The sequence below is a fragment of the Somniosus microcephalus genome, chromosome 13 (genome assembly GCF_052327205.1).
Source record: "Somniosus microcephalus isolate GS21.2 chromosome 13, FLI_Smic_1.0, whole genome shotgun sequence".
Classification (NCBI taxonomy): Eukaryota; Metazoa; Chordata; class Chondrichthyes; order Squaliformes; family Somniosidae; genus Somniosus; species Somniosus microcephalus.
In genome coordinates this window covers 30,642,142-30,667,292 of record NC_140999.1, presented here as the reverse complement: position 1 = coordinate 30,667,292, position 25,151 = coordinate 30,642,142, and the positions used below count along the sequence as shown (strand labels likewise).

The following is a 25,151-nucleotide window of genomic DNA, read 5'->3' as shown; positions in this document are numbered from 1 at the left end:
TTGAGGTTTCCATTGTGATTTATTGGTGGTCATTTATACAGTTCTGTACATTTCCCATCTCTTATAGAAGAAGAGGACAATGGTACTTAGCATGTAGCAAATTTATATTTTCATAAGTTGTAAAACATTTTAAATGTTCACAAATTCTTTGTCATGTCTCCACAACTATATTATTAATTATTATTCCATTGTCGCGGGGTACAGCTTTCAGCTACTGGGCAATCACTTTATATTTTTTGTAGGAAAATAAAATTATTAGGCATAGAAAGATAGTATTTAAGTCATGTGCAAGCTTCCAGTTACAGCGTCTTATAGGCTTGTCAGTTTGTTACCCTCGTTGGTTATTATTATGTTGAAATACCCATTGGATGGTCCAGTTCTAAAATCAAGATGGATATAAAAATTAGAAAAAATAAATGTCATGCATTTTTTCTACCCTAACAATGATATAATCTAATCAGTAGTGGCCTTGGGATATTCTTGGCATTTCTCCCTATCAATAGATACAGAGATGGGGTAGTCTCCAAAAAGCAAGTTCTTTCTTTTTCATGCCTGGCATTACGAGATTGGAACTGAGTCAGTTCTCTGTCGCAGACTCAATGATCAGATATTGGAGCCTGCCGGATGCACCGTACCTCAAGACACTGTTGACGATGTCGATGAGCTTAGCACTGAGCCTGCCTCACTGCTGGGATCAGAGGCATAGACCTGTCAATTCGTACTGGGGTTCATGCCGCTCAGCTCCAGATAAAGCTGCAAATCAATGCCCCAACGTGTGAGGCGGTCAGAGCTGGACAATCGGTCTGAGGTTTACCCGTGCTCTCTACTGATAAGCTGTGTGGTTTTAGCTGGTTAAATTCCAGCCACACCTCTACACTATATATACGTGCCACCAGCTTGTCAGCGTTTCCCAAGAAAATGTTCTTTCGCTGGGAATTTGGAAGATGAAACTCGAGTCTGTCAGGACCAGATTGGTTGGAGAGCAGGACAGGACTTAATCAGACAATGTTGTTTGTTCTGCACAAACTTGAGGTAGAAAATGTTTAAATGTTTGTTTCGAAGAGTCCCAGTTATGGGTGTGTTTATTTAGTATTTCTCCCCCAAAGATAACAAATAAGCTGCTATAATGCTGCTTTTAAAACATTTTTATTTTCCTTGAACTTTCTGAGACATGCTTGGCTTTGTCTTGTATGAAGATTTATTTTCATAAAGATTGGTTGCAGCTGCTTTTTTGAGCTAATGTGCACATTTCATAGAATCAGAGAATCATAGAAATTTACAGCACAGAAGGAGGCCATTCAGCCCATCGTGTCCGTGCGGGCCGACAAAGAGCTATCCACCCTAATCCCACTTTCCAGCACTTGGTCCGTAGCCTTGTAGGTTACGGCGCTTCAAGTGCACATCCAAGTACTTTTTAAATGTGACGAGGGTCTCTGCCTCTACCACCCTTTCAGGCAGTGAGTTCCAGACCCCCACCACCCTCTGGGTGAAAATATTTCTCCTCTAAACTTCCGACCAATTACTTTAAATCTATGCCCCCTGGTTATCGACCCCTCTGCTAAGGGAAATAGGTCCTTCCTATCCACTCTATCTAGGTCCCTCATAATTTTATACACCTCAATAAGGTCTCTCCTCAGCCTCCTCTGTTCCAAAGAAAACAGCCCCAGCCTCTCCAATCTTTCCTCATAGCTAAAATTCCCCAGTCCAGGCAACATCCTTGTAAATCTCCTCTGCACCCTCTCTAGCACAATCACATCTTTCCTGTAATGTGGTGACCAGAACTGCACGCAGTACTCTAGCTGAGGCCTAACTAGCATTTTATACAGTTCAAGCTGCTCAACCTCCCTGCTCTTGTATTCTATGTCTCGGCTAATAAAGGCAAGTATCCCGTATGCCTTCTTAACCACCTTATTTACTTGGCCTGCTACCTTCAGGGATCTGTGGACATGCACTCCAAGGTCCTTCTGTTCCTCTGCACCTCTCAGTGTCCTACCATTTATTGTGTATTCCTTTGCCTTGTTAGCCCTTCCCAAATGCATTACCTCGCACTTGTCCAGATTGAATTCCATTTGCTACTGTTCTGCCCACCTGACCAGTCCATTGATATCTTGCTGCAGTCTACAGCTTTCTTCTTCATTATCCACCGCACGGCCAATTTGTGATGCATGTGTGAATGCATTAACCGGCTTTCTATCAGTGTTCCTGTCACTGCACTCATGGTATTGCAAAGAAATAAACTTACGTTCAGCACTCACAACCCATTCAGTAAATTCTAAATCACCAATGCTACTAATTTTGCTTTTGTGCACTGCAACAAAAGGATCGTTGGATACAGCATACCTGTAGAATAGACTATGACAAACAAGCCTATGTCGTACTACACTCTCAGTCTAACTCTTTGACCCCAAAATTCTGATCAAGGCCAAGGCCTAAGTGGGGTGGATCTCTGGTCAGGGGAACAGAAAATGGGGTAGAACCTGGTTCTGCTGAGATTCCATCCCACTTGTGCCGTTGGGAGCTTGAGCAGCAGCTGGTGGCACTGCGGTGCATCCGTGAGGCTGAGAGTTACATGGATAGCATGTTTCAAGAGGTAGTCACCCTGCAGCGTAAGAGTGTACAGGCAGAGAGGGAATAGGTGACCACCAGACAGACAAGGAGGGCCAGGCAGGTAGTGCAGGAGTCCCCTGAGTGCATCCCACTCTCTAACCGGTGCTGGTGAGGGTGATGGTTTCTCTGGGGAGTACAGCCAAAGCCAAGTCCACAGCACCAGGGGTGGCTCAGCTGTACGGGGTGGGGGGGGGGGGGAGGGGTTGCGGAGGAGGAGGAAGATTGGAAAAGCAATAGTGATAGGGGATTCGATAGTTAGGGGAACAGGCAGGCGTTTCTGCGGCCACAGACGTGATTCCAGGGTGGTATGTTGCCTCCCTGATGCTAGGGTTAAGGATGTCACTGAGCGGCTGCAGAACATTCTGAGGGGGGAGGATGACCAGCCAGAGGTCGTGGTCCATATCGGTATCAACAGCATAGGTAGAAAGATGGATGAGGTCCTGCAGGCAGATTTTAGGGAGCTAGGAAAGAGATTAAAAAGCAGGACCTCAAAGGTAGTATTCTCTGGATTACTCCCGGTGCCATGAGCTACTGAGTATAGAAATAGGAGGATAGAGCAGATGAATGCATAGCTGGAGAGATGGTGCAGGAGGGAGGACTTTAGATTCCTGGGACATTGGGACTGGTTTTGGGCGAGTTAGGACCTGTACAAACTGGATGGGTTGCACTGCAACAGAGCTGGGACCAATGTCCTCGCGGGTGGGTTTGCTCGTGCTGTTGGGAGGGTTTAAGCTAATTTTGCAAGGGGCTGGGCACCAGGATGTAGCATTAGAAAGGAGAAACAAGGTGCACAAAGGATTGGGAGAGACAGATAGCACTACAGTAAGAAATAGTATGGTATTAGGTGGGTGGTCAGACTAAATAAGAATACAAGAAGGTCTAAGATAGGTTTACAGAGCATGTGTGTAAACGTACGAAGTGTGGTATATAAGATTGGTGAGCTGCAGGCGCAAATAGCCACATGGGAATATGATGTCATGCCGATAACGGAGACCTGACTCAAAGAAGGTCAGGATTGGGTACTAAATATTCCTGGATCTAAGGTGTTCAGGAAAGATAGGGAAGGAAAGAAAGGAGGTGGGGTGGCAGTATTGATTAAGGAGAATATGACAGTGCTGGAGAGAGAGGATGTCCTGGAGGGGTCAAGGACAGAATCTATTTGGTTAGAGTTAAGAAACAACAGAGGTGCCATTACACTACTAGGTATATTCTATAGGCCGCCAAATGGTGGGAAGGATATAGAGGAGCAAATTTGCTGGGAAATTACAGAGAGGTGCAAGAACTATAGAGCAGTGATATTGGGGAACTTCAAATGTCCTAATATAGACTGGGATAATAATAGTGTAAAGGGCAGAGAGGGGGAAACATTTTTGAAGTGTGTTCAAGAGAACTTTCTTGATCAGTACGTTTTTAGTCCAATGTGGAAGGAGGCATTGCTGGATCTAGTTCTGGGGAATGAGGTGGGTCAAGTGGAGCAAGTGTCGGTAGGGGAACATTTAGGGAACAGTGATCATAGTATCATAAGGTTTAGATTAGCTATGGAAAAGGACAGGGAGCAATCTAGAGTAAAAATACAGAATTGGAGGATTTCAGTGGGTTGAGACTGGATTTGGCCTGGGTAAATTGGAATCAAAGGCAAAACTGTAATCAAACAATGGGCTGCCTTTAAAGAGGAGATGGTTCAGGTACAATCGAGGTACATTCCCATGAGGGGGAAAGGTAGGGCAACCAAAGTCAGAGCTCCCTGGATGATGAAAGAGATAGACAGTAAGATGAAGCAGAAAAAGGGGGTATGACAGATATCAGGTTGAGAATACAAATGAAAACCAAACTGAATATAGAAAGCTCAGAGGGGAAGTGAAAAAGGAAATACGAGGGGCAAAGAGAGAGTATGAGATTCGAGTAGCAGCTAACATAAAAGGGAATCCAAAAATATTCTATATGCATATAAATAGTAAACAGGTAGTAAGGGAAGGGGTGGGGCCAATTAAGGACCAAAAAGGAGATCTACGCATGGAGGCAGAGGGAATGGCTGAGGTACTAAATGAGTATTTTGCATCTGTCTTCACCAAGGAAGAAGATGCTGCCAAAGTCATAGTGAAAGAGGAGGTAGTGGAGATACTGGATTGAATAACAATTGATAAAGCGGTGGTACTAGAAAGGCTGACTGTACTTAAAGTAGATAAGTCACCAGGACCGGATGCGATGCATCCTAGGATGCTGAGGGAAGTTAAGGTAGAAATTGCAGTGGTACTGGCCATAATCTTCCAATCCTCCTTAGATACAGGGGTGGTCCAGAGAACTGGAGAACTGTAAATGTTACACCCTTGTTCAACAAAGGGTGTAAGGATAAATTCAGCAACTACAGGCCTGTCAGTTTAACCTTGGTAGTGGGGAAGCTAGCGTTGTTCTCCTTAGAGCAGAGAAGGTTCAGAGGAGATTTGATAGAGGTATTCAAAATCATGAGGGGTCTAGACAGAGTAAATAGAGAGAAACTGTTCCCATTGGCGGAAGGGTCGAGAACCAGAGACCATGGAGGAAAAATTCGGTTGGTTTGCGCCTCCCGTTAGCGCCTTAAGAGGGCGCTAATGGGGCGCAAAGCAACTAGTGCCCGTGCGCAGCGATGTTTGCGCCGCTCACAAAATTAACTAGACATTTTGCGGCGGCGCTAAACACTACCGCCACAATCTCCTGCGCCGGCAAATCATGACGTCAGTCGAGAGCGCAACTCACCGGTAGCGCCCCGGACCAAATATTGAGTGGCGCCCCCTGTCTTACTGCCTGCTGTTAGCAACGACAGGTTGAGGGGAGCGTTTTGCAGTCAGGAAGGGACGGGGGAGCGCTATTTAAAGGCGACCACTTCCTGCCTTTTTTTGTTGGCGAAATTGTTGCACCACGCATTCCTTGTGAGAGAGAGAGACTGCAGGAGATATTCAAAGCTGTGTTGAGGAGTTTTGGGTACTGAGCAGCACTTTGCAGGTTCTTTCTGATTTGATCTTCCTTGCATCGATTTAGAAGAGAATATGGGGGCTGCACTCTGAGCTCTTTCCCTGGGCCTCTCCATTGTTCTTTCCAACAGATTTGATGTACAGGTCTCTCCAGGCCAAGATTCAAGGCTGCAATGAGCAGGGTGTGGATGGAGAGCAAGATTGGCCCTCCCCTTTAAGAACTGGCTGGTGCCAGTGTGTCTGTGTTCCATTGCTGACTAACATCACATGAGCTTCGCCAGCACTCCTCGGCCTTTGCGCCTTTAAGACAGGTGTGTAACGCCTGATTTAGTGCTCCAATCACCTCGAGGGGCGATAAAAGCCAAGTTTGCAGTCGGAGGCGATAATTAGCGCCAGGCGCTAATCTTTGCGCCCGGTCGATAATTGTGAACCAACTGGGGCGATACTGAATTTCTCCCCCCATAGATTTAAGGTGATTGGCAGAAGAACCAAAGGCGACATGAGGAAAAACCTTTTACGTAGCGAGTGGTTAGGATCTGGAATGCACTGCCTGAGAGGGTGGTGGAGGCAAATTCAATTGTGGCTTTCAAAAGAATTGGATGAGTACCTGAAGGATTTGCAGGGCTACGGGGAAAGGGCGGGGGAGTGGGACTAGCTGAAGTGCTCTTGCAGAGAGCTGGCACGGGCTCGACGGGCCGAATGGCCTCCTTCTGTGCTGTAACAATTCTATAATTCTAGGGGAAATGGGAAAATCTTCCACCCAACCCCCTCTCTCTACACATAGGGCATTTTGTGGGAGTTTCCTGGCCTACCTACATGCAGGCTGAGAGCTGGTGTTAGTCCCACTATGACCCAGGAATAGCTCCTAAACTCTTCCAGTTAAAGGTAATCAATCCTTGGAAGATGGCGAAAAGTTACATTTTTGTTGGACCCTTCCCAGGCCACCTTTCCTCCATCAGATCAGGCGGCAAGCATAGAAATTACCCTGTCCCCATAAATTGAGATGGGGTTTGGGCCTTCTCATTTGGGTGCACTTTGGGTGCACACTTCAGTTGGCGGAGCAGACCAATTACAATTTGAGGGGCAATTTCACATGTCATATGTTCAGAGCTGGTTTTGAGCTGTCAGCCATTTTTGAAATTGCTGGTTAGCTATAGGTAGTTTTTTTAGGTCGGCGTGTATGCTCCACAAATTTTGGGTCACTAATTAGTTCTTGCCATCCTGTGCTTAAATTCAATGAGCTGAGGAAAATGAGATGTGTCCCTATGGGGAGACAGTGCAAATTAAAAGTTGCGTTCCCTGCTGTGACAGCACACTTGGCTGAGATTGAGCACGGGATTCTGAAGCAGGATATTCCTGACTGTTCCAGGATTTTATCCAAACAGAGGACTCTTCAATACAGTGCAACAGCAATATCCCATTAATCTGACTAAACTGAAATTTTAGTTTACTTTTATTTTTACCGTGAATTAAGTAGGGACAGTCGAAGCGGCAAACATTATCATTGTTACACTCAAAATAACAGCAATTTGTAAAAAACATAAATGCTTGTATAACAAAAAAAACCCTACCTTTCACCAGGATTTAGATTAGCATGAACCCGATCAGAATCCTCCTTCCTGTAAAAGGTAATTTGGGTAAATACAGCACAACAGTCAATTCACGGGTATTTAAATATCAAAGATACGTTATCAAGAAATATACCATAGCTCTTGTGCACGTTGATTTTTGTTTTGCTCTCAGGATATGGCAGCATTGGCAAGGCTGCACCCCGAGATGCACTAGGAAGCTGGTGGTGGGCCTGCTTCATTAAAGTAATTGCTTTTACAAGCGGTTGACTTGCTAGGACACTTCAGAAGGTGCGGAGTCAACCACACAGTGTGGTACTGGAGTCACATGTAAGTCAGACTAGGTAAGGGGGTAGATTCCCTTCTCTGAAGGACATTGGTGAACCAGTTAGATTTTAACAGAAGTCCAGCAGCTTTCATGGTCCTTTTTCTGGTGCTTGCCCACAAATGACTGGATTTTATTAAATTGGATTTCTCGGGTGAGCTTCTGAATACATCACCTCTGGGTTGCTACTCCAGTACCGTAACCATAATACCACACCCAAATGCTGATCATTGGGGCGACTGTTTCATATTAAGGTATTAACATGGAACTTCTTCCTCTGGACCTCAGACAGTGTACTATATACAATACTGCAAATCAACCGAATTCTCAAAAGTGATGTCCATCCACAATATGACTTTATCCTGATTTCTATAAAAACATTTTAACGTGGTAGATGTGTAATAGATGCTTAAATGCAGGGTCACCCTTAGCAAACTGCAGAGTATGAACCGTATGCACAGTTCTATGGGTGTTGCTTTTACAGCCATTTCCAGTTTACAAATGAACTGCTGTGGATGGAATACTTTCTGTCACAATGACCTTCATACACACTGAGGTAAAGGTAATAGTGATGTTACAGTGTACGAGCCATCGTTCTCATTTTCCCTTACAAACCCCAAACTGCCCAAAGGTTTCTGATAGCATTATGGAGAGACACATCCTAAAAACTCCATTCCCCTTGTTACATCTTGCATGGGATTTTTTTTTATTCGTTCCTGGGATGTGGGAGTCACTGGCAAGGCCAGCATTTATTGCTTATCCCTAAGTGTCCTTGAGAAGGTGGTGGTGAGCTGCCTTCTTGAACTGCTTGCAGTCTGTGTGGTGAAGGTACTCCCATAGTGCTGTTAGGGAGGAATTTTGACCCTGCGACACTGAAGGAACACAATGACTTTATCCTAAGAGCCGCAACAGATTTTATTATCATAAATTGCCCCAGTATTATGGGGCCTATTCAGTATTTAGCTAGTCACTAGTGGAATCCCACAGGGATGGGTGTCAGGGATGTTACACTTCACCATCCTTATCAACAGTCTGAATGAAGGCATCAGGGGAATTATCCATAAGTTCATAGTTGGCACTAGATAACAGTTGGACCTGGATATGATGAGGGAATGGGCCAGTATCTGGCAAATATTTTTTATTATAGATAAATGTAGCCTGATGCACTTGTATAGGGGCAACCCCATGCAGGTATACACAATGCAGGGTTACATGCGCAAGGCTGCATAGTGGGATAAGGACCAAGAGGCCATAATGCATGAACCATTGAAGGTTCATGACCAGTTCCATCAGGCTAGTACAAAACTAAATAAGGTGTTAGGATGTATTGCCAAGACAATTACATATAAAACAAGAAACATTATCCTTTCTCTGTATAAGTTCAGGCCACATCTAGAACAGTTCTGGTTGCCTCCCATGGTGGGAGATATAGAAGCCCTGGAAAAGATTTAGAGAAAGGCCACTAGATTGATAACTAGCCAAGATCCTGCAATTGGCTAACATATCTACATATAGAAGGTAGTGGGTTCAGTGAGGGTAGTCATCTAGTCACCAAACATGGACAAAAGAGCTGAACTCAAGAGGTGAGGTGAGAGTGACTGCCCTTGACATCAAGGCAGCATTTGATCGAGTGTGGCATCAAGGAGCCCTAGCAAAACTGAAGTCAATGGGAATCAAGGGGAAAACTCTCCATTGGTTGGAATCATACCTAGCACAAAGGAAGTTGGCTGTGGTTGTTGGAGGTCATTCATCTCAATCACATGACATCACTGCAGGAGTTCCTCAGGGCAGTGTCCTAGGCCCAACCATCTTCAGCTGTTTCATCAATGACCTTCCCTCCATCATAAGGTCAGAAGTGGGGATGTTCGCTGATGATTGCACACTGTTCAGCACCATTCGAGACTCGTCAGATACTGACGCAGTCCGTGTCCATATGCAGCAAGACCGGGACAACATACAGACTTGGGCTGACAAGTGGCAAGTAACATTCGCACCACACAAGTGACAGGCAATGACCATCTCCAACAAGCGAGACTCTAACCATCTCCCCTTGACATTCAATGGCATTACCATCGCTGAATCCCCCACTATCAACATCCTGGGGGTTACCATTGATCAGAAACTGAACTGGACCAGCCATATAAATACTGTGGCTACAAGAGCAGGCCAGAGGCTGGGAATTCTGTGGCGAGTGTCTCACCTCCTGACTTCCCAAAGCCTTTCCACCATCTACAAGGCACAAGTCAGGAGTGTGATGGAATACTCTCCACTTGCCTGGATGAGTGCAGCTCCAACAACACTCAAGAAGCTCGACACCATTCAGGATAAAGCAGCCCGCTTGATTGGCACTCCATCCACCAGCTTCAACATTCACTCCCTCCACCACCGGCACACTGTGGCTGCAATGTGTACCATCTACAAGATGCACTGCAGCAACTCGCCAAAGCTCCTTCAACAGCACCTTCCAAACCCGCGACCTCTACCACTTAGAAGGACAAGGGCAGCAGACGCAAGGGAACATCAACACCTACAAGTTCCCCTCCAAGCCACACACCATCCTGACTTGGACCTGTATCGCTGTTCCTTCACTGTCGCTGGGCCAAAATCCTGGAACTCCCTTCCTAACAGCATTGTGGGTGTACCTACACCATATCGACTGCAGCGGTTCAAGGAGGCGGCTCACCACCATCTTCTCAAAGGCAATTAGGGATGGGCACTAAATGCAGGCCTAGCCAGCCAACGACGCCCACATCCCATCAATGAATTAAAAAAAAAACATGGTCTCCTGGAGCTTGCTTGAAAACCTTCAGGAGTCGGAAAGGGATTTCCCATAGCTTTCTCTTAAATTAGCCTACAGTTTTTCTGTGTTTCTTTTGCCTCTTCCAGGAGATTGTGTGGCTGTTTGTGGTGGGGGAGGTTGAATGGAGCTGATGGTGTGCAGAACTTACACCATGCCAGGTTGGGACAGACTCAATGCACCAGCTGGTCTTTGCCTATCCTTTTTCACATGTTTTGTTACTCCAATCTCTATGAATCACACATTCAGTTGCATTTGACCTTGATACTGTTACTAAAAAGTGTAACACTCTTTTATTTATGGTCACTGTGCCCAGTTCTTATGGCCAGTTATTTGTTGCCCTTTGTTGCAGTGAGAGAGATTCACAGATTGCTTTGCTATCCAATCTTTAAAATTCATAGAGATAGCCAAGATACCTTTGACAATATTTGTTTGGTATATAGCTCATTATTTTAGTTTATAATCGGTCACAGGTAAAATTCTGTCATACAAAATGTCACAAGTTCAACTTTGAGAGGCATCTCTTAGAGGAATGAAAGTCACAATGAAGCATAAAAAATAGATGGAGAGATGGCCAAATAAGATTTAGAAAGAATAAAATGAAAGAAGAGGCAACAAACTTATTGTCAAAGAGCAAGAGAGAGAAAGGAAAAGTGAGATGGATCAGTGAGACTTTGAAAGGACGGACCGAATGGAGAAAATCTCAGAAAGCCAAGCCTGGAATAGAGGTATTCTGATAAAATTAAAGACAGATGGGTGAAAGATGTGCTTCGAAACGAACAAAGAACAAAAGCTTAGAAACATTGATTTCCTGACTGTTCCCCCCAAACCAATACCATTGTCAGTCCATCATCAAGAAAAGGAGGCAAGAGCTTGCCCACTGCCCCTTTTAAATAACTGCCTCCCTTCCTTTCTCACAGTTTCTCCTTTACACTTCTTGCTGATTCTTTGACTTCGGCAAATCTGACATTAATATCTAAGTACATGCTTGAGGTTCAGTTGCATTCACTTACTTTGTACAAAGGACTCTCTTAATTATCAACACAGCGAAGATGATGAAAAGGAATACCGTAACAGCAGTGAGTCCAATAAGCCAAGGCTGCCAGGCGACGGTGGAGTTCGCTTTTGCTGCACCTTTGAAATAAAAAAAATTAAAGATGGTTTAAGATCCTTGCTGTGAGTTTACAGAGTAAGAATTTTTTTTTTAATTTGTTCACAGGATGTGGGCATCGCTGGCAAGGCCAGCATTTATTGCCCATCCCGAATTGCCCTTAAGTGGCTTGCTCAGCCATTTCAGAGGGCAGTTAAGAGTCAACCACATTGCTGTAGGTCTGGAGTCACATATAGGCCAGACCGGGTATGGACGGCAGATTTCCTGCCCTAAAGGACATTAGTGAACCAGATGGGTTTTTACAACAATCCAGTGGTTTCATGATCACTGATACTGATACTAGCCTTTTATTCAAAATTTAATTAATTAACTGAATTTAAGATTCCCCAACTGCTGTGGTAGGATTTGAACTCTTATCTCCAGATTATTGGCCAAAGCTTCTGGATTACTAGTCCAGTAACATTACCACTATGCTACCATTCCCCAAAGGTGTACCAAAAAGCAAATGCTCAATTTCAGCCTTTCTTCTAGTACATTTTAAAGCAGTCCTGTTGTACGCAAAGTTTATAGAATCTCGTTTTAATTTATATTGAGTATTGTTTTATTGTATTATATTGTATACCTCAAGCCATGTACAACATGTGTTGCCTGGCTAAGTAACAAGCAAGATAGAAGCTATGTAGATCTAATTCAAGCAGGCCAAATATGATTGGTTACATTTACAAGATCATGCAAGCTTTTTAATTTATAAAGATGAAAGAAAACATCTACAAATTCTGAAAATCTGAAATAAAAATAGAAAATATTGGAAATGCACAGCCGGTCAATCAGCATCTGAAAGGAGAAAAGACAGATGAACCTTTCAGGTTCTGGTAAAGGGTCTGCACCTGAAAGGATAACCTGTCCTTTCTCTTTTCAGGTGATTACAGACCTGCTGCGTATTTTCAGCTTTCTCTGTTTACTTCAGATGTTTAAATGGATATATATATGGCAAAGCAAAATTATTCATCCAGGCAGTAGATGACCAATATAGAATTATTTATATATTTTCTATATACGTAGTACTTACTATATATATAACTTGAAAGAACATTCGGCTAAATAAGTCAAAAATAAATCATGTTCATCACCCAGTTACTGCTCCAGTCTAAATGAAAGAAGACCTGGCCATTCACTTCCGAAGCGGGAAGTTCATCTCACGAAGAATGGCCTCGAAATTCGTCCCGGGCGGTGGCACAAAACGGTCGGTATCGGATCGGCCGCCCGTTATACGCAGCACTGATATTCCGTTCCACTGCAGTCAATAGAATTGAATTTCTAGGCCTACTTAATCCTTTTTAGAACTGCCAATATCTTACAGATGAATACAGGGCAAACTATAAGTTTCACTAGATATTGTGTATGACGTTAATAACATTTTAGAATTATCTCTGTTAGTGCACAATTCTTTTTTTATTGATATTGCAAGCCCTATTTTGTTTTACTACTTTGGAACGAATAAGCTGAATAAATGTCAAGGATAGAAAGTAATGAATCTGAAATGAGTATTCCAATAGGGTGTTACCAGGTCTGTGAACCATTTCACATTAGTCACCGCTGTCACAACAATATTTTAGGACAGGTAGATGACTGAGTTAATACAACAGAATGTGCCGGAAGGTCTCTGCTATAATGAGGTATGCCTGAAGATCTGCCCTAATATTTGATATGCCTAGTGTTTTATATTATGACTAGCTGAAGTGCCCGGCAGTGCCGAGGGATTTTTGAGGGCATGTTGTTGTTGGAAGAGAGAGCGAGAGCGACTGGGGGGAAGAGAGAGCGCGACTGGGGGGAAGAGAGAGCGACTGGGGGGAAGAGAGAGCGCGACTGGGGGGAAGGGGGAAAGGGGGGGAAAGGGGAGGGAGGGGGAGGGGGAGGGGGGAAAGGGGAGGGGGAGGGGGAGGGGAGGGGGAGGGGAGGAGAGGGGAGGAGGGGTGGGGGAGGGAGGGGGAGGGGAGGGAGGGGGGAGGGAGGGGGAGGGGAGGGGGGAGGGAGGGGGGAGGAGGAGGGGAGGGGATGGAGGGGGGGAGGAGGAGGGGAGGGGAGGGGGGGAGGAGGAGGGGAGGGGAGGGGGGAGGGGAGGAGAGGGGGAGGGGGAGGAGGGGGGAGGGGGAGAGGAGGGGAGGGAGAGGGGGGGAGAGAGGGGGAGAGGGGAGGAGAAAGGGAGGGGGGAGCCAGCAGATCCTCTCCCCTCTGCCGGCGATGGCTCCGCTGAGCTCCGTGCCGCCCCACGCACTGACATGCCGAGCGCAGCGTCCCGGTCAGCCCGAGCCCCGCCCTCCTGAGGCCGGGCCTGAGTGGCTTGAGACGGCCGATTGCGGCTGGCCGGGCCCGGTTGCTTTGGTAACCCTCCTCCCCTCTCCGCCTCCCGATCTCCGGGACTGGGCCTGAGCGGCTTGAGACGGCCGATTGCGGCTGGCGAGCCCGGTTGCTGGGGTAACCCTCTCCGCTCCCCCTCCCCTCCCGAGCCCTGCCCCCCCCCCCGCTAACCTGCTCGCTTCCCTCTGGCCGCGCTCTGTGTGGAGGTGCGCGTGCGCCGTGCAGCGCAAGCGCGAGGAGCTTGCCGTGAGCCAAGCCAGCCTTTACCAAGATGGCTGGCCGCTGGTTCGGAATCGGGCCCAGCTGGGGGGTGAGGGGTGAGGGGTGGGAGGAGCTTGCCACAAAACAATTGCCTAGGGTCCAGCATGGCTGGCAACAGACGCCCAGGCTTCGAGGCCTACCTGCAAAAACGGGGAAAGGTAGGAAAATTAATGCGATTAGATAAAAGATTTAGAAAGTAATTAACTTTTTTTTTAAAACAATATGGCCTAGAAATTCAGTATAGCCATGTTTGGGGCGCTAAAGTCGGGCGGCTGCTAAAGTTTGCGCCCGGCGCAAAGTCGCGCCACCTTCACCGATATTCAGTCGCATCGCCCCAAGAGGTTGCTGCTGCGCTAAAACAGGTGATGCACGACTATCTTTAGGCGCTAAGCCGGCGGTGCTGAGCGATACCCCCGAGGCCGGGCGCAGCGCAGGTGCGGCGAGTTGTTGATTGACGGCAGACACTCTGGCGCCGGTCAGCTCTTAAAGGGGGAGGGTGGATTTGTTTGCCTGCCACGCCCTGCACACTGCAGCCCTCAACCTAGGCCTGACCACTTCAGCTTCATCTGCACAACGCCCAGGGCTATGGAGAAGGCCAGGGAGAGAGCGCAGCGCTTCAGCGACGGTGACCTGAGGGTGCTGGTTGGCGGAGTGGAGCGCAGGTGCCATGTTCTGTTCCCAGAAGGTGGCAGGAGGCCGCTGCCCAGCGCCTACCGGAAAGCCTGGAGGGAGGTCTCAAACAGGGTGTCTTCCAACAGCGTGGTTGCCAGGACTCCTGTGCAATGCCGGAAAAAGTTCAACGACCTCACTCGGGTTGTCAGGGTGAGTACCCTTTCCAGTGTCCTCCTCATCCCTGCATGTGCACCTCAGTTTATGGGCAAAGGGACCTGAAAGCCCTAATGGCCAGCCCTCATCCAGCAGCTATGGGACTGTCATGAAAATCACTTGCACATTCAGCACTTTACACACTGTACAAGCTATTCGACCATGGGAGGCATTGCAGACAAGATCAGGGCTTCACACTGTCAGGGCCAGTCCACCATGGGAGGCATTGCAGACAAGATCAGGGCTTCACACTGTACAAGCTATTCGACCATGGGAGGCAGTGCAGACAAGATCAGGGCTTCACACTGTACTTAGAGGCCGTCCTTTCTCTTGCAGGCCAAGGTGGCGCACAACCAGCGGAAACTAAGTGAGACCGGGGGAGGCCGTCCTGACGTCAAAGAGCTCTCCGACCTCGACCAGCATGTGGAGCGCATTATGGCAGGCCGGCTGATTGGCCCCGTCGCCAGTGAAGATGCCGACCCTGTTCTGGGCACCAATGGTAAGGGCATCACCTTTTTGACCGCTCTCGTTCCACTTGCGTCTCAGATCAGCATCCTTTGCCACTGTCCGACCAATGCAGTGCATGGCAGCACTCATGCCTCCCTCGCTGCCGCCCTGTCCTCACTCTAAAGCTACTCTTGTGCCTTCCTGCTTTCAGATGGTGAATCGCCAGGTGAGGAGGCGGGCCCTCAAGCTGCCACTGTCAGCGATTCCGAATTCGAGGAGGAGGAAGAGGAAGCCGGCCCATCAGTGCCATCCTCAGCCGCGCCAGCCCATGGCGATGAAGGGGACACGTCTTCCCTGGAGGGGAGCCGGGGGGAAGGGTCGGAGGAGAGTGAAGCTCCGGGGCCCAGCGGGCTGCAGCAACGCGGGAGGGGTGGGGAAGCTCGGCGGACTTCTCCCCAGAGGGTGAGTGCGGCCTCCAGTCCTGCGACGGTGAGCGCAGAGGAGGTGCGGCTCCTGGAGGAAATGGCCGTCCAGGCTGAGCGCATGCACAATGAGCTCATGGCTGCAGTGGCAAGGATGCCTGACTCCATTGAGTCTCTGTCAAGGAGTGTGCAGCAATTTGGAGCAGCACAGGCCAGGAGTCTACACGACTTCGCGGCAGCACAGGCGGCTTCGAGCCAAGTGCTCAGTCGTGCCGTCCATTCACTGGCTGTTGTCATGCGGACACAGACCAGGGCCACATGGGCACTAACTGCTGCCACCCTCGCTGGATCAGCCAGGCATCGCCAGGGCACTTGCCGCGCAGCAGCAGCCCAGCAGTCTGTTCTTCAGCTGTTTGCTGCGCATGCTGCAGTGCTGGCCTGTGCGAGTGCCAATGTATCAGGCGACCAGGGAGCACCTGCGATCTGTCAGGTTGGCACCATTCCTGCAGCCGACACTGCCACTCCGCCATTGCAGCTGCCACGAGCCGCTGGACAGACTGCTGCCGCCCAAGCAGAGTTGGAGCAGTCAGCAGCCGGCCCCTCCAGGGCCAGAGCTGGTGCAGGCCGACCCCCAAGGGCATCTGCCGTCTCGCCATCTGACCCTCAGCAGCCTTCCCCCAGCCTTGCTGCAGCCACTGGGCTCCCATTGAGGAGGAGCTGCAGGGCGGGCAGGGGCCAGGCAAGGATGTGAAAGGCATTGTCCTCGCAGGGCAAAAAGTAGAAGGTCTGCACAAATGCTTTGTGGTTGTTGAAAGGCCGAGACTGGTGTAGTTGTGTTTTTGTAGGGCCGAGACTGGTGTCTTTCTTTGTTTTTGTAAGGCCGAGACTGGTGTCTTTCTTTGTTTTTGTAAGTCCGAGACTGTTAGTTTTGTGTTTTTGGAGGGGGCTTCTCAACATGAGGTTGTAATGTGGGAAGGGCAGAGGTTTGCAATAAATTAATGTTCTTAAATCGCACTGTGCATGGTTTTTTTGGCAAGTCCTGGCTGCCCTGCTCGGCTGAGGGCTTGTGGAGCGGCTACATTCATCTGCTGACATTGGCACAAGCCATTCCCTGAGAGGGGGCCTAGAACCGACGTTCAATAAGCCGGCGACGGGTGGCCCTTGCACTTTCTGCCTCCCTCCTGTGCTGGTCCTCCTCCTCCTCCTCCTCCTCCTCCTCCTCCCCCTCCTCAGGTTGTCCTCCAATCTGTGGTGGCAGTGGCTGAGTCCTGCGGATAGCCAGGTTGTGCAGCATGCAGGACACGACCACGAAATGGGAGACTCGCTCCGGCGAATATTGTAGGGCTCCACCGGAACGATCCAGACAGTGGAACCGTTGCTTCAGGACGTCGATTGTTTGCTCAATGATGTTCCTGGTCGCTTGATGGCTGTCGTTGTATCCCTCTTCAGCAGGGGTGCTGGGCGCACGGAGTGGGGTCATCAGCCAGGTACACAAAGGATAGCCTTTGTCCCCGAGAAGCCATCCTCGTGGTTGAGGCTGGGCCAGGAACATGTCTGCCACAGAAGTCTGGCGCAGGATGAAGGCTTCGTGGCTGCTGCCTGGAAAGCGGGCATTGACAGCTAGGATGAGCTGCCTGTGGTCACACACCAGCTGGATATTGAGCGAATGGTAGCCCTTCCGGTTGCGGTAATCCTCGGAATTCTCCAGAGGTGCCCACAAAGCCACATGCATGCAGTCAATGGCGCCCTGCACCATGGGGAAGCCCGCGAATGCTGCAAAGCCCATTGCACGCTGTTGCTGCTTGGCAAGGGCCATGGAGAAGGAGATGAACTGACGTCTCCTTTTGAAAAGGGCATTGGTCACCTGGCGGATGCAGCAATGCACGGCGAACTGGGAGATGTTGGAAATGTCCCCAGTAGCGGATTGGAAGGAGCCGGTGGCATAGAAGTTGAGAGCCACTGTCACCTTCACTGCCACCGACAGAGACGTCCTGCTCCTCAGATGTGGCTGCAGATCACCGCCAAGCAGGTGGCAGATCTCTGTGACCACCTCCCTTCGGAATCGCAGCCTCCGAACGCACTGCTCATCAGACATGTTCAGATAGGAGAACTGCTGGCGGTATACCCTGGGTGGGTAAGGCCTCCGTTCCCGACGCCTGTTGCCCCCTCTCCATCTAGCCAGGACTGCCACTCTCTCACGGCGTCTGTGAGCCCTTTGGATGCAATGGAGAAGGCCAGCGTTTGCACCCATTGCAGCCCCCATTATATGTTAGCAAACAATGATATGTCAATGAAGGCAAAGACAAGTGGAAAGCTGTGGCCTGAAGCCACAAGTACCTGTCCGAGTGTTGAGCCAAAGCAGAAAGCTCTCTACCTTGGTCTCTCTGCAAAGATCCATCTCTCAAGAAGGAGTGCTGTGAAATTGCAGCCTTTTCTAGTGCAGGAGGAGTGCCCTTTAATTTGCGCCCCCCCGCGCCCCGCATCGACTGAGCACCGTTCCACTCTACCAGTCGCTAGGGGCGCCAGGCGCACAATAGGGCATCGCGACTGAATTTCCGGTTTGGGGCGCACAAAGGGCGTTGCACGAGGAAATGACGTCAGGATCTGCGCGCGCAGCTGAGCGCGCGCAAAGACTTTGCGCCGCCGCTAAATCGTGAGTGAAGTTGGGGAGAGGCGCAGATCACGCTGCGCCCGGCCGCTAGCCGCCTAGCGCCCGACATCTACTCCTCCTAAGGCGCTACCGGCTGGCGCAACCAACTGAATTTCTAAGCCTATGTGTTTTAAAAGCAACTTTTTTTTTAAAGACGCAGAAAGCGGGAAAAAGAAATGAAAAGTTTGGAATCAAGATGGCGACGACTCACCTTGGTTCAGAACGATAAGGCCCGCCCGCACACGCACCGATTGGTCGACTGTCAGGTCACCGAAGCGTAGGATTGGTCAATCGTCCCGTCACTCGACTCTAGGAGGGCCCGCCCGCACACGCCAGGAACCCGCCCCCGCCACGCAGCGATTGGTCGACCGTCGGGTCGCTCGACCATATGATTGGTCGACCTCGACGTCACTCAATGCTAATGAGCAGATAATGAGCGGAATTTTGAATGTTTTTTGGATACTGCGGACACAATTTTTGTCTCATCGAAACGTAAATACGCTTACAACCGTTCTGGAATGATAAGCTTTCTTTTGATGTAACACACGTGTAGGTACGCTCTATAACTTTTGATTGTATAGCCGGACAGAGAGACAGAGAGACATACCATTTTTTATATATATAGATGAGTTGTGCCTGAAAGTCTCCTATGATGAGCTGTGCCTAAGGTTCAACACTAAAATGAGGTGAAGTTTTTTTCTACGATGAGGTATGCCTAAAGATCTGCCCTATTATTAGGTGTATCCAAAGTTCTACGCTATACTGAGATGTGCCTGAACTTCTGCCCTATTGTTAGGTCTGCCTATTGTGAAGTTCTACTTTATCATTTTGTACCTGAATTTCTATCCTAAGATTCAGTATTTATTAATTATTGTTAATTTTAGAAGATATGATTCTATATAAAACTACTGAAAACTATACTGCACTATCTGGGTACAATTCTAGATGCAAAATCATAGGCAATTCATGCCTGGGAAAATCTGTGATCCTTTCCCCAGCTCCCATGTAGCAGATAGTATTATAAAAGTTCGAATTAGTGTGTGTACACTCAATCTAACTGATTGTTTGCACATTGCAGGCTTCTTGGTATTTTTATTGCTTTTAAAGAGAAATGGGGTGCGAACTGAATTCTTATCTTTAGATGGACTGAAGTCCATGTGATAAAAATGCTCTCTGCTCATGTGATTGGCCAAAAGCTATATGCACAGATGTACTTCCAGCAGATATTATCTGTGTAAACTTTGCCCATTGTTACTTCCTCTCTATAATATACAAAACAATGTGCAGAATGTGAAATACAGAAGCCTGTACTGCTCCCCCCACTATTCATCCTTATTATCTCTTCTCAGTGCAGATATAGCTACTAATAACAGTACAGCTAAATACCATTTTAGACAAACCCAGCTTTGAGCTTTCCACTGCACAAATACCATTTACTCATTACTTACAGGGCTAAATGTGAGGCCTCTAGTTTTTAGATTTTATACAGGCAGCATTATTGTAGAATAGTCTTACTGTGGAGCAGGTGCTGTTTACTGTAGGCTAGTTTATCTATTTGTACAGGAAGAATTGTTTTTTCTTGCTTCATTAAGTTACCAGATGCAGCAGCTGGTAGCACATAGCTGGATAATTAACAAATCAAACTCTCAATATTATCTACGATTTGCTTGCAAGAAACATTCAGGACTTCTCTGTAAAGATGACATTGTTCTCATTTGGTTCATTACCAACTACCATCTTCCTACATAACCTGATTGGGAAAAAAAAGCAAGATCTTCATTAAAAAAACTGGCAAACCTATTCAATTTGAATAAAGAGCCACGCTTCAGTACTGCCAAAATAACATCACGAGCCAATGATGCACAAATGAGTTTTAGTATCATTTTTTTGTCATCCCATTATGTGTATGTGAACAAAGAAGTTTGCTAAATAGTTTGATGAAGACAAGGCATCTTAAACTAGTAAAACTTTTATTCTTATCTGTGACCAGCTGCCGGGAACAATAATGTAGAACATTTCTTAGCATAAGAAATGTGTTGCAATTAAAAATACATATTTATTTTTAAAATGCAATTCTGACAAATTGGCCAGCTTCTGGAATCAGAAAAAAATGTTGTTAGATTTTTTGTACGGTTGGTTTTAATTTCCAATAGTGAATATTGATGATACCGTTTCTCTTCATTAGATAGTCATAAAGTACATAATGTTCAACAAACAATTTTCCAAAGTGTGTAAATACAGCAGAACATATGTTACTGTACCAACTGTTAAGGCTCCGATAGGTTTGCAAACCATCATTTCCAAACTGAAAGCGTGGGGTGCAATCTTGCCATCCCTGGGGAGGCGGGTTTGGAGGTGGGACTGCTGAGAAAATGGCAGAATCTGCCCCCAACCCGCCTCCGTGCCATCTTTCCAGGAGGCGGGTAGCTGACCCGCGCCGGGTCCCGTCTCCTGGAGGTGGGAAGGAGATTACAGCCACTTAACTGCCTGTTAACAGGTAGTTAACGGGCAGTTAAGAGGATTATCCCTATTTTACCCACACAAGTGCGGGCTTACCGAAGGCTGCGAACCCCGCCAGGGTCACTGAGGCGAGCAATGGGTCTGCAGGGGTTGGAGGGGTGCAAGAGTGCGCTGTAAAGGTAAGTGATGGGTGCAAGTGCAGAGAGGTAAGTATGTGAGGTGAGTGGAAAGTGATAGAAAATGTTTACTTACCTTTGTTTCTTCCTGCAGGCTTCAAACATTGGGGATGTGGAGAGTCTCACATCTCACCGCAGAGATGACAGATGACTGCTGCTTTCTCCAATGCCACAACCATCTAGTTTCTGCTAAAGAAAGAGGTTTGATGAGTCTTGAATACAAGAACTCATCAAACAACAGAGAATGTCCATGTTTGACAGCTTCACAGAGCTGTCAAACGATAACAATTCATCTGTCAAAAATTTTTGACAGATGAAACATCATACGCTGACGTTCTCTGTAACCGGCTTCCCCTTAATTGGCCTGCTAAGCCCGCTGGGTGGGCTTAACAAGGTCAATCAAGGGAAAATAGCGTGGGTTGGCCGGAGGTCGATGGAGGCGGGACTAAAACCCGACAAGTGGGAGTCCCGCCTCCAAAAGCTCCCCATTGGCAAAATCCAGCCCGTGGTTTCTAATTGATACTGTCATGTGACTGACCATGTCTGCTTCAGAAACAATAAACTTGAATTTGAATTGCTATTCTCTCCAAAAACACAAGCAATAGCTCATGTTGCAGGATATTTAAGGGTAGAACTTCTGCTCTCTGAAGTTCACAGGTTAACAGCTGTGTAAAGATAGCCCACACAAGATGTGTTCATACTTGAACTCCACCGATTGGAGGTCCTCCCTTTAATGGCTGCTTCATGCCTAACTTGCTGTGCAGCCAACAGGACAGAATTTGAGCTGCGACTTTGGAGTGAGTTATTTCAGGCTGTTCTGGCAGCTTAGCCTGACCAAAAGTCAGTGCAATCCTCTACACTCGTCGGGACCCAAATTCCTGTCTTGATTAACTTTAACAAAAAAATCAGATTTGAGTAAAAAGTGGTGGAATACCTCCGACAAAGCAGCGTTTCCTCTGTATTGCATGGAGTGTCAGTCTGGCTCACATGCTCAAATCCTGAAGCAGGATTGAAAACTACATTCTGACTCAAAAGCAAGAGTGCTGGCAACTGAGCCAAGCTGACATTCAGAATGGACGCTTCCGGTGTTGAGAAGTATAATTAGGAAAAAATGTTACTCAATGTGCTTGGGCAGCATGAACCCGGACTAAAGTTAAATACAGTAGTTGCTTTATCTAAATTACACTGCAAAGCAGACAGTAGTCCTTGAAAAATATTTATTCCCACTGCATCTGCCGGATTGATTTTGTTTTTGCGCAATAGAAAACGCACTGTAGTAGTTAATGTTCACATTATTTATAGCACAATTTGAGTGAGTTTGACGTTGCAGTGTTTTAACACGGATCTTTCACCTGGTAGCTGGATTCTAATCTAGCCCAGCCTGATGAGACAAAACTTTCCTCATCCTGCTGGCTGTAACAATCTTGCATGAAACAGCTTCAGGCAGGCTCCAGTAGCCCCAGATTGACAATAATTCCCCAGGACAAAGTTGTTCACATTGTTGCTCAGATTAGTAATGACTGGTAATTAAAGAATGACTGGTTTAGGAAGTGTTGCAGTGGTGGGTCACTCCTCAGTTTCGGGTTTAAGCATGCTGTTGGAGCAGTGTAGCGAGAACTTTATGCTACATCTAACTGTGCTGTAGTTCTTTCTACTTGACACCCAACAGTGCTACAGCCAACTTGGAGGTTCTAAGAATGGAAAGTGCCCTGTTACCTCAGAGCTAACAACCCTCACCTTGAATAGCACAAAAATTAATTCAAAGCTACAAATTGAGCCTGGCCAAGGGCTTCTTGTCATTTGTATATTTGTGGCTTTAAGAAAAAACACAGTGAATGCTTTACCCCATAATGTGAAGAACTGATAACTTCCTGCTGGCGATGTGTTCAGTCTTTTCAGATTTGGCTTTCAAGTTTCTAACATGTGAATATTGTGCACCACTGATCTAAATAATCCTCCAACACAATGATAAGAGACGATATGGGCAAAATGACTTTTGTGGCTATATTTTTTTTTCTTAGAGGCAAATCCTTTCGAACCTGTAAAAGCACCAGATTTGGGTATTTGCGAATAAACCTGAAATGATCAGATTCACACCATTTGAGTTTCCAGTTTGATTCAGTGCTCAGCAATGCTTCCTACCTGCCACATTGCCGAGGAGTATGCTGTAGCAGTGACCAAAAAAAACCATTATTGCGGGAAGAGGCGGGGACGGGGGTCAGCAGAGAAAGGTGAGGAGAAACCTAACCCCATAGAGTAGGAAATGGGAAAGCCATCCCTCGCACAGCAGGTCTGGTTAAAAAAACTGTCCTTGCAAACTGGGGTATAGAAAAACATTCCCCAGCAGAGCGTGGAAAAATGGGTCCTAGGGGCCTGAGGTGGGGGGAAGCAGAGATTTGCCTCAGCAGAGAAGGTTAGGGGAAGACCTATCCCAGAAGAGCAGACTTAGAGAAAATCTATGTTGGGGGGATGTTTAATTTTCATATGCAAGCCACGTGAAAGAGTTGGTATACTGCAACAATAATTCGGGAAGCCCTTTCAAGCTTTACCCATTTGTTGCTGTTTGTGGGAACAAACAGCACCAAGAGAGTGAAGTATCACATCCTGCCTCCATCACCAGGACAGCATAATAATTACAGAGAGAAACAGGCAATTTTCAATCAGGTATCTAATCAACTTAATTTAAGCTATGCTATTACATGCAAAGTCAACCAGTCACTAATCTCCTGCATGCAGCCTTAGTTAGAAGCAACATTACTAGGGACTACAATAATATAAATCAAATCCTGATAGTTTGACTCAAGACCTATGAGGAAAATAGAAACAGGAGTAGGCCATTCAGCCCCTCGAGCCTGTTCCGCCATGCAATTTGATCATGGATGATCTGTATTTCAACTCCATTTACCCGCCTTGGTTCCATATCCCTGAATCCCCTTACCTAACAAAAATTTATCAAGCTCAGTTTTGACATTTTCAATTGACCTAGCCTCAGCTGCTTTTTTGGAGAAGAGAGTTCCAGATCTCCACTACCCTTCCTGACATCGGCCCTGAATGGCCCAGATCTAATTTTAAGGTTTTGCCCCCTTGTGCTGGACTCCCCCCACCAGGGGAAATAGTTTCTCTCTCTGTACCCTATCAAATCCTTTAATCATCTTAACCACTTCAATTAGATCACTGCTTATTCTTCTATACTCAAGGGACTACAAACCTGGTCATGTAATTTGTGCTCATAATTTAAGGAGTTCAGCACTGGTATCATTCTGGTGAATGTGCGCTGCACCCCCTCCAAGGCCGATATATCCTTCCTGAGGTGTGGTACCCAGAACTGAACCACAGTACTCCAGATAAGGTCTAACCAGAGCTTTATACAACTGTAGCATAACTTCCACCACTTTTTTATCCCAGCCCCCTTGAGAGGAAGGCTAACATTCCAATAACCATTTTAAAATGTTTTTTGTACCTGTCCAGAGATTATGAAATCTCTGTAAGGGAGAAAAAATTGAAAAGTGCTAAATTTAAGGGAGATCTTATTTGGATTTTTCTAATGTGAAAAGCCGCAGTAACCAAGCAGAGTCAGGATAAGATTTTATTTCCTTGCAGCAATCAACAACTAATGTTTACACACAATCTGCGGCACTAGTAACACATAAACACAGAACAGCGAGGAAAGCAAGCTGTCCCAATTAATGATGACACAACATTTTCAAGGTGCGTTGCTGCGAATGGAGTGGAAATAGGAAAATCAAAAGATCTGGTAGACTCCTGCCTTCCAATGTTCAACACAAGAGCCCTTTAATATTCTGGACCTCTGAAACATTTCAGTAAGATATATTCCACAAATTTATCTTCCATTTCAGTTAACTAAAAGAAAGCAGCCTGCATTGGATTAGGCTGCTCCAAACAGCAGCTTTCACTTTGGGTCAAAGTTAACATGATTTTTGAGACCTTATGTTGTTGTTTTATTCATGGAACACTGTCTTCTGTTTAAGTGGAGTTACAACTCAGGTTCTTAAAGTGTACAAATAAATAATAAAATAGCACTTACCGCCCTGTGCACGTACTGCACTGATTAAAAACAGAGCAAGAAGGGCTCGGCGGGGAAAAGCCATTTTCACTGGGTGCCTCTGACAGTGCTTAAGAATGAGCGCAGGTGATCGCAGTGTTCTGGTCTTTAGGGCAGTTCTAGGATCAAAGTA

At 46.8% G+C, this 25,151-nt stretch overlaps 1 protein-coding gene across 1 annotated transcript; it reads right to left on the bottom strand.

Moving 5' to 3' along the window:
- Nucleotides 1-25,151, bottom strand: smim24 (small integral membrane protein 24). The gene is made up of 4 exons (XM_086006027.1): nt 25,001-25,151; nt 11,259-11,379; nt 7,127-7,174; nt 1-379 (listed from the first exon to the last, which is right to left on the bottom strand). Exons 1-4 carry the CDS (start codon nt 25,062-25,064, stop codon nt 310-312), a joined length of 303 nt encoding a protein of 100 aa, XP_085862153.1. The 5' UTR covers nt 25,065-25,151; the 3' UTR covers nt 1-309.

What these genes read in the sequence shown, in the direction of transcription:
- smim24 (XM_086006027.1), bottom strand. Translation starts at nt 25,064, where the DNA reads ATGGCTTTTCCCCGCCGAGCCCTTCTTGCTCTGTTTTTAATCAGTGCA. An exon ending in TGCAGTACGTGCACAGGGCG is followed by an intron (nt 11,380 to 25,000) that starts GTAAGTGCTATT and finishes TTTATTTCAAAG; the next exon opens with GTGCAGCAAAAGCGAACTCC. An exon ending in AATCTAAATCCTGGTGAAAG is followed by an intron (nt 380 to 7,126) that starts GTAGGGTTTTTT and finishes TCTTGATTTTAG; the next exon opens with AACTGGACCATCCAATGGGT.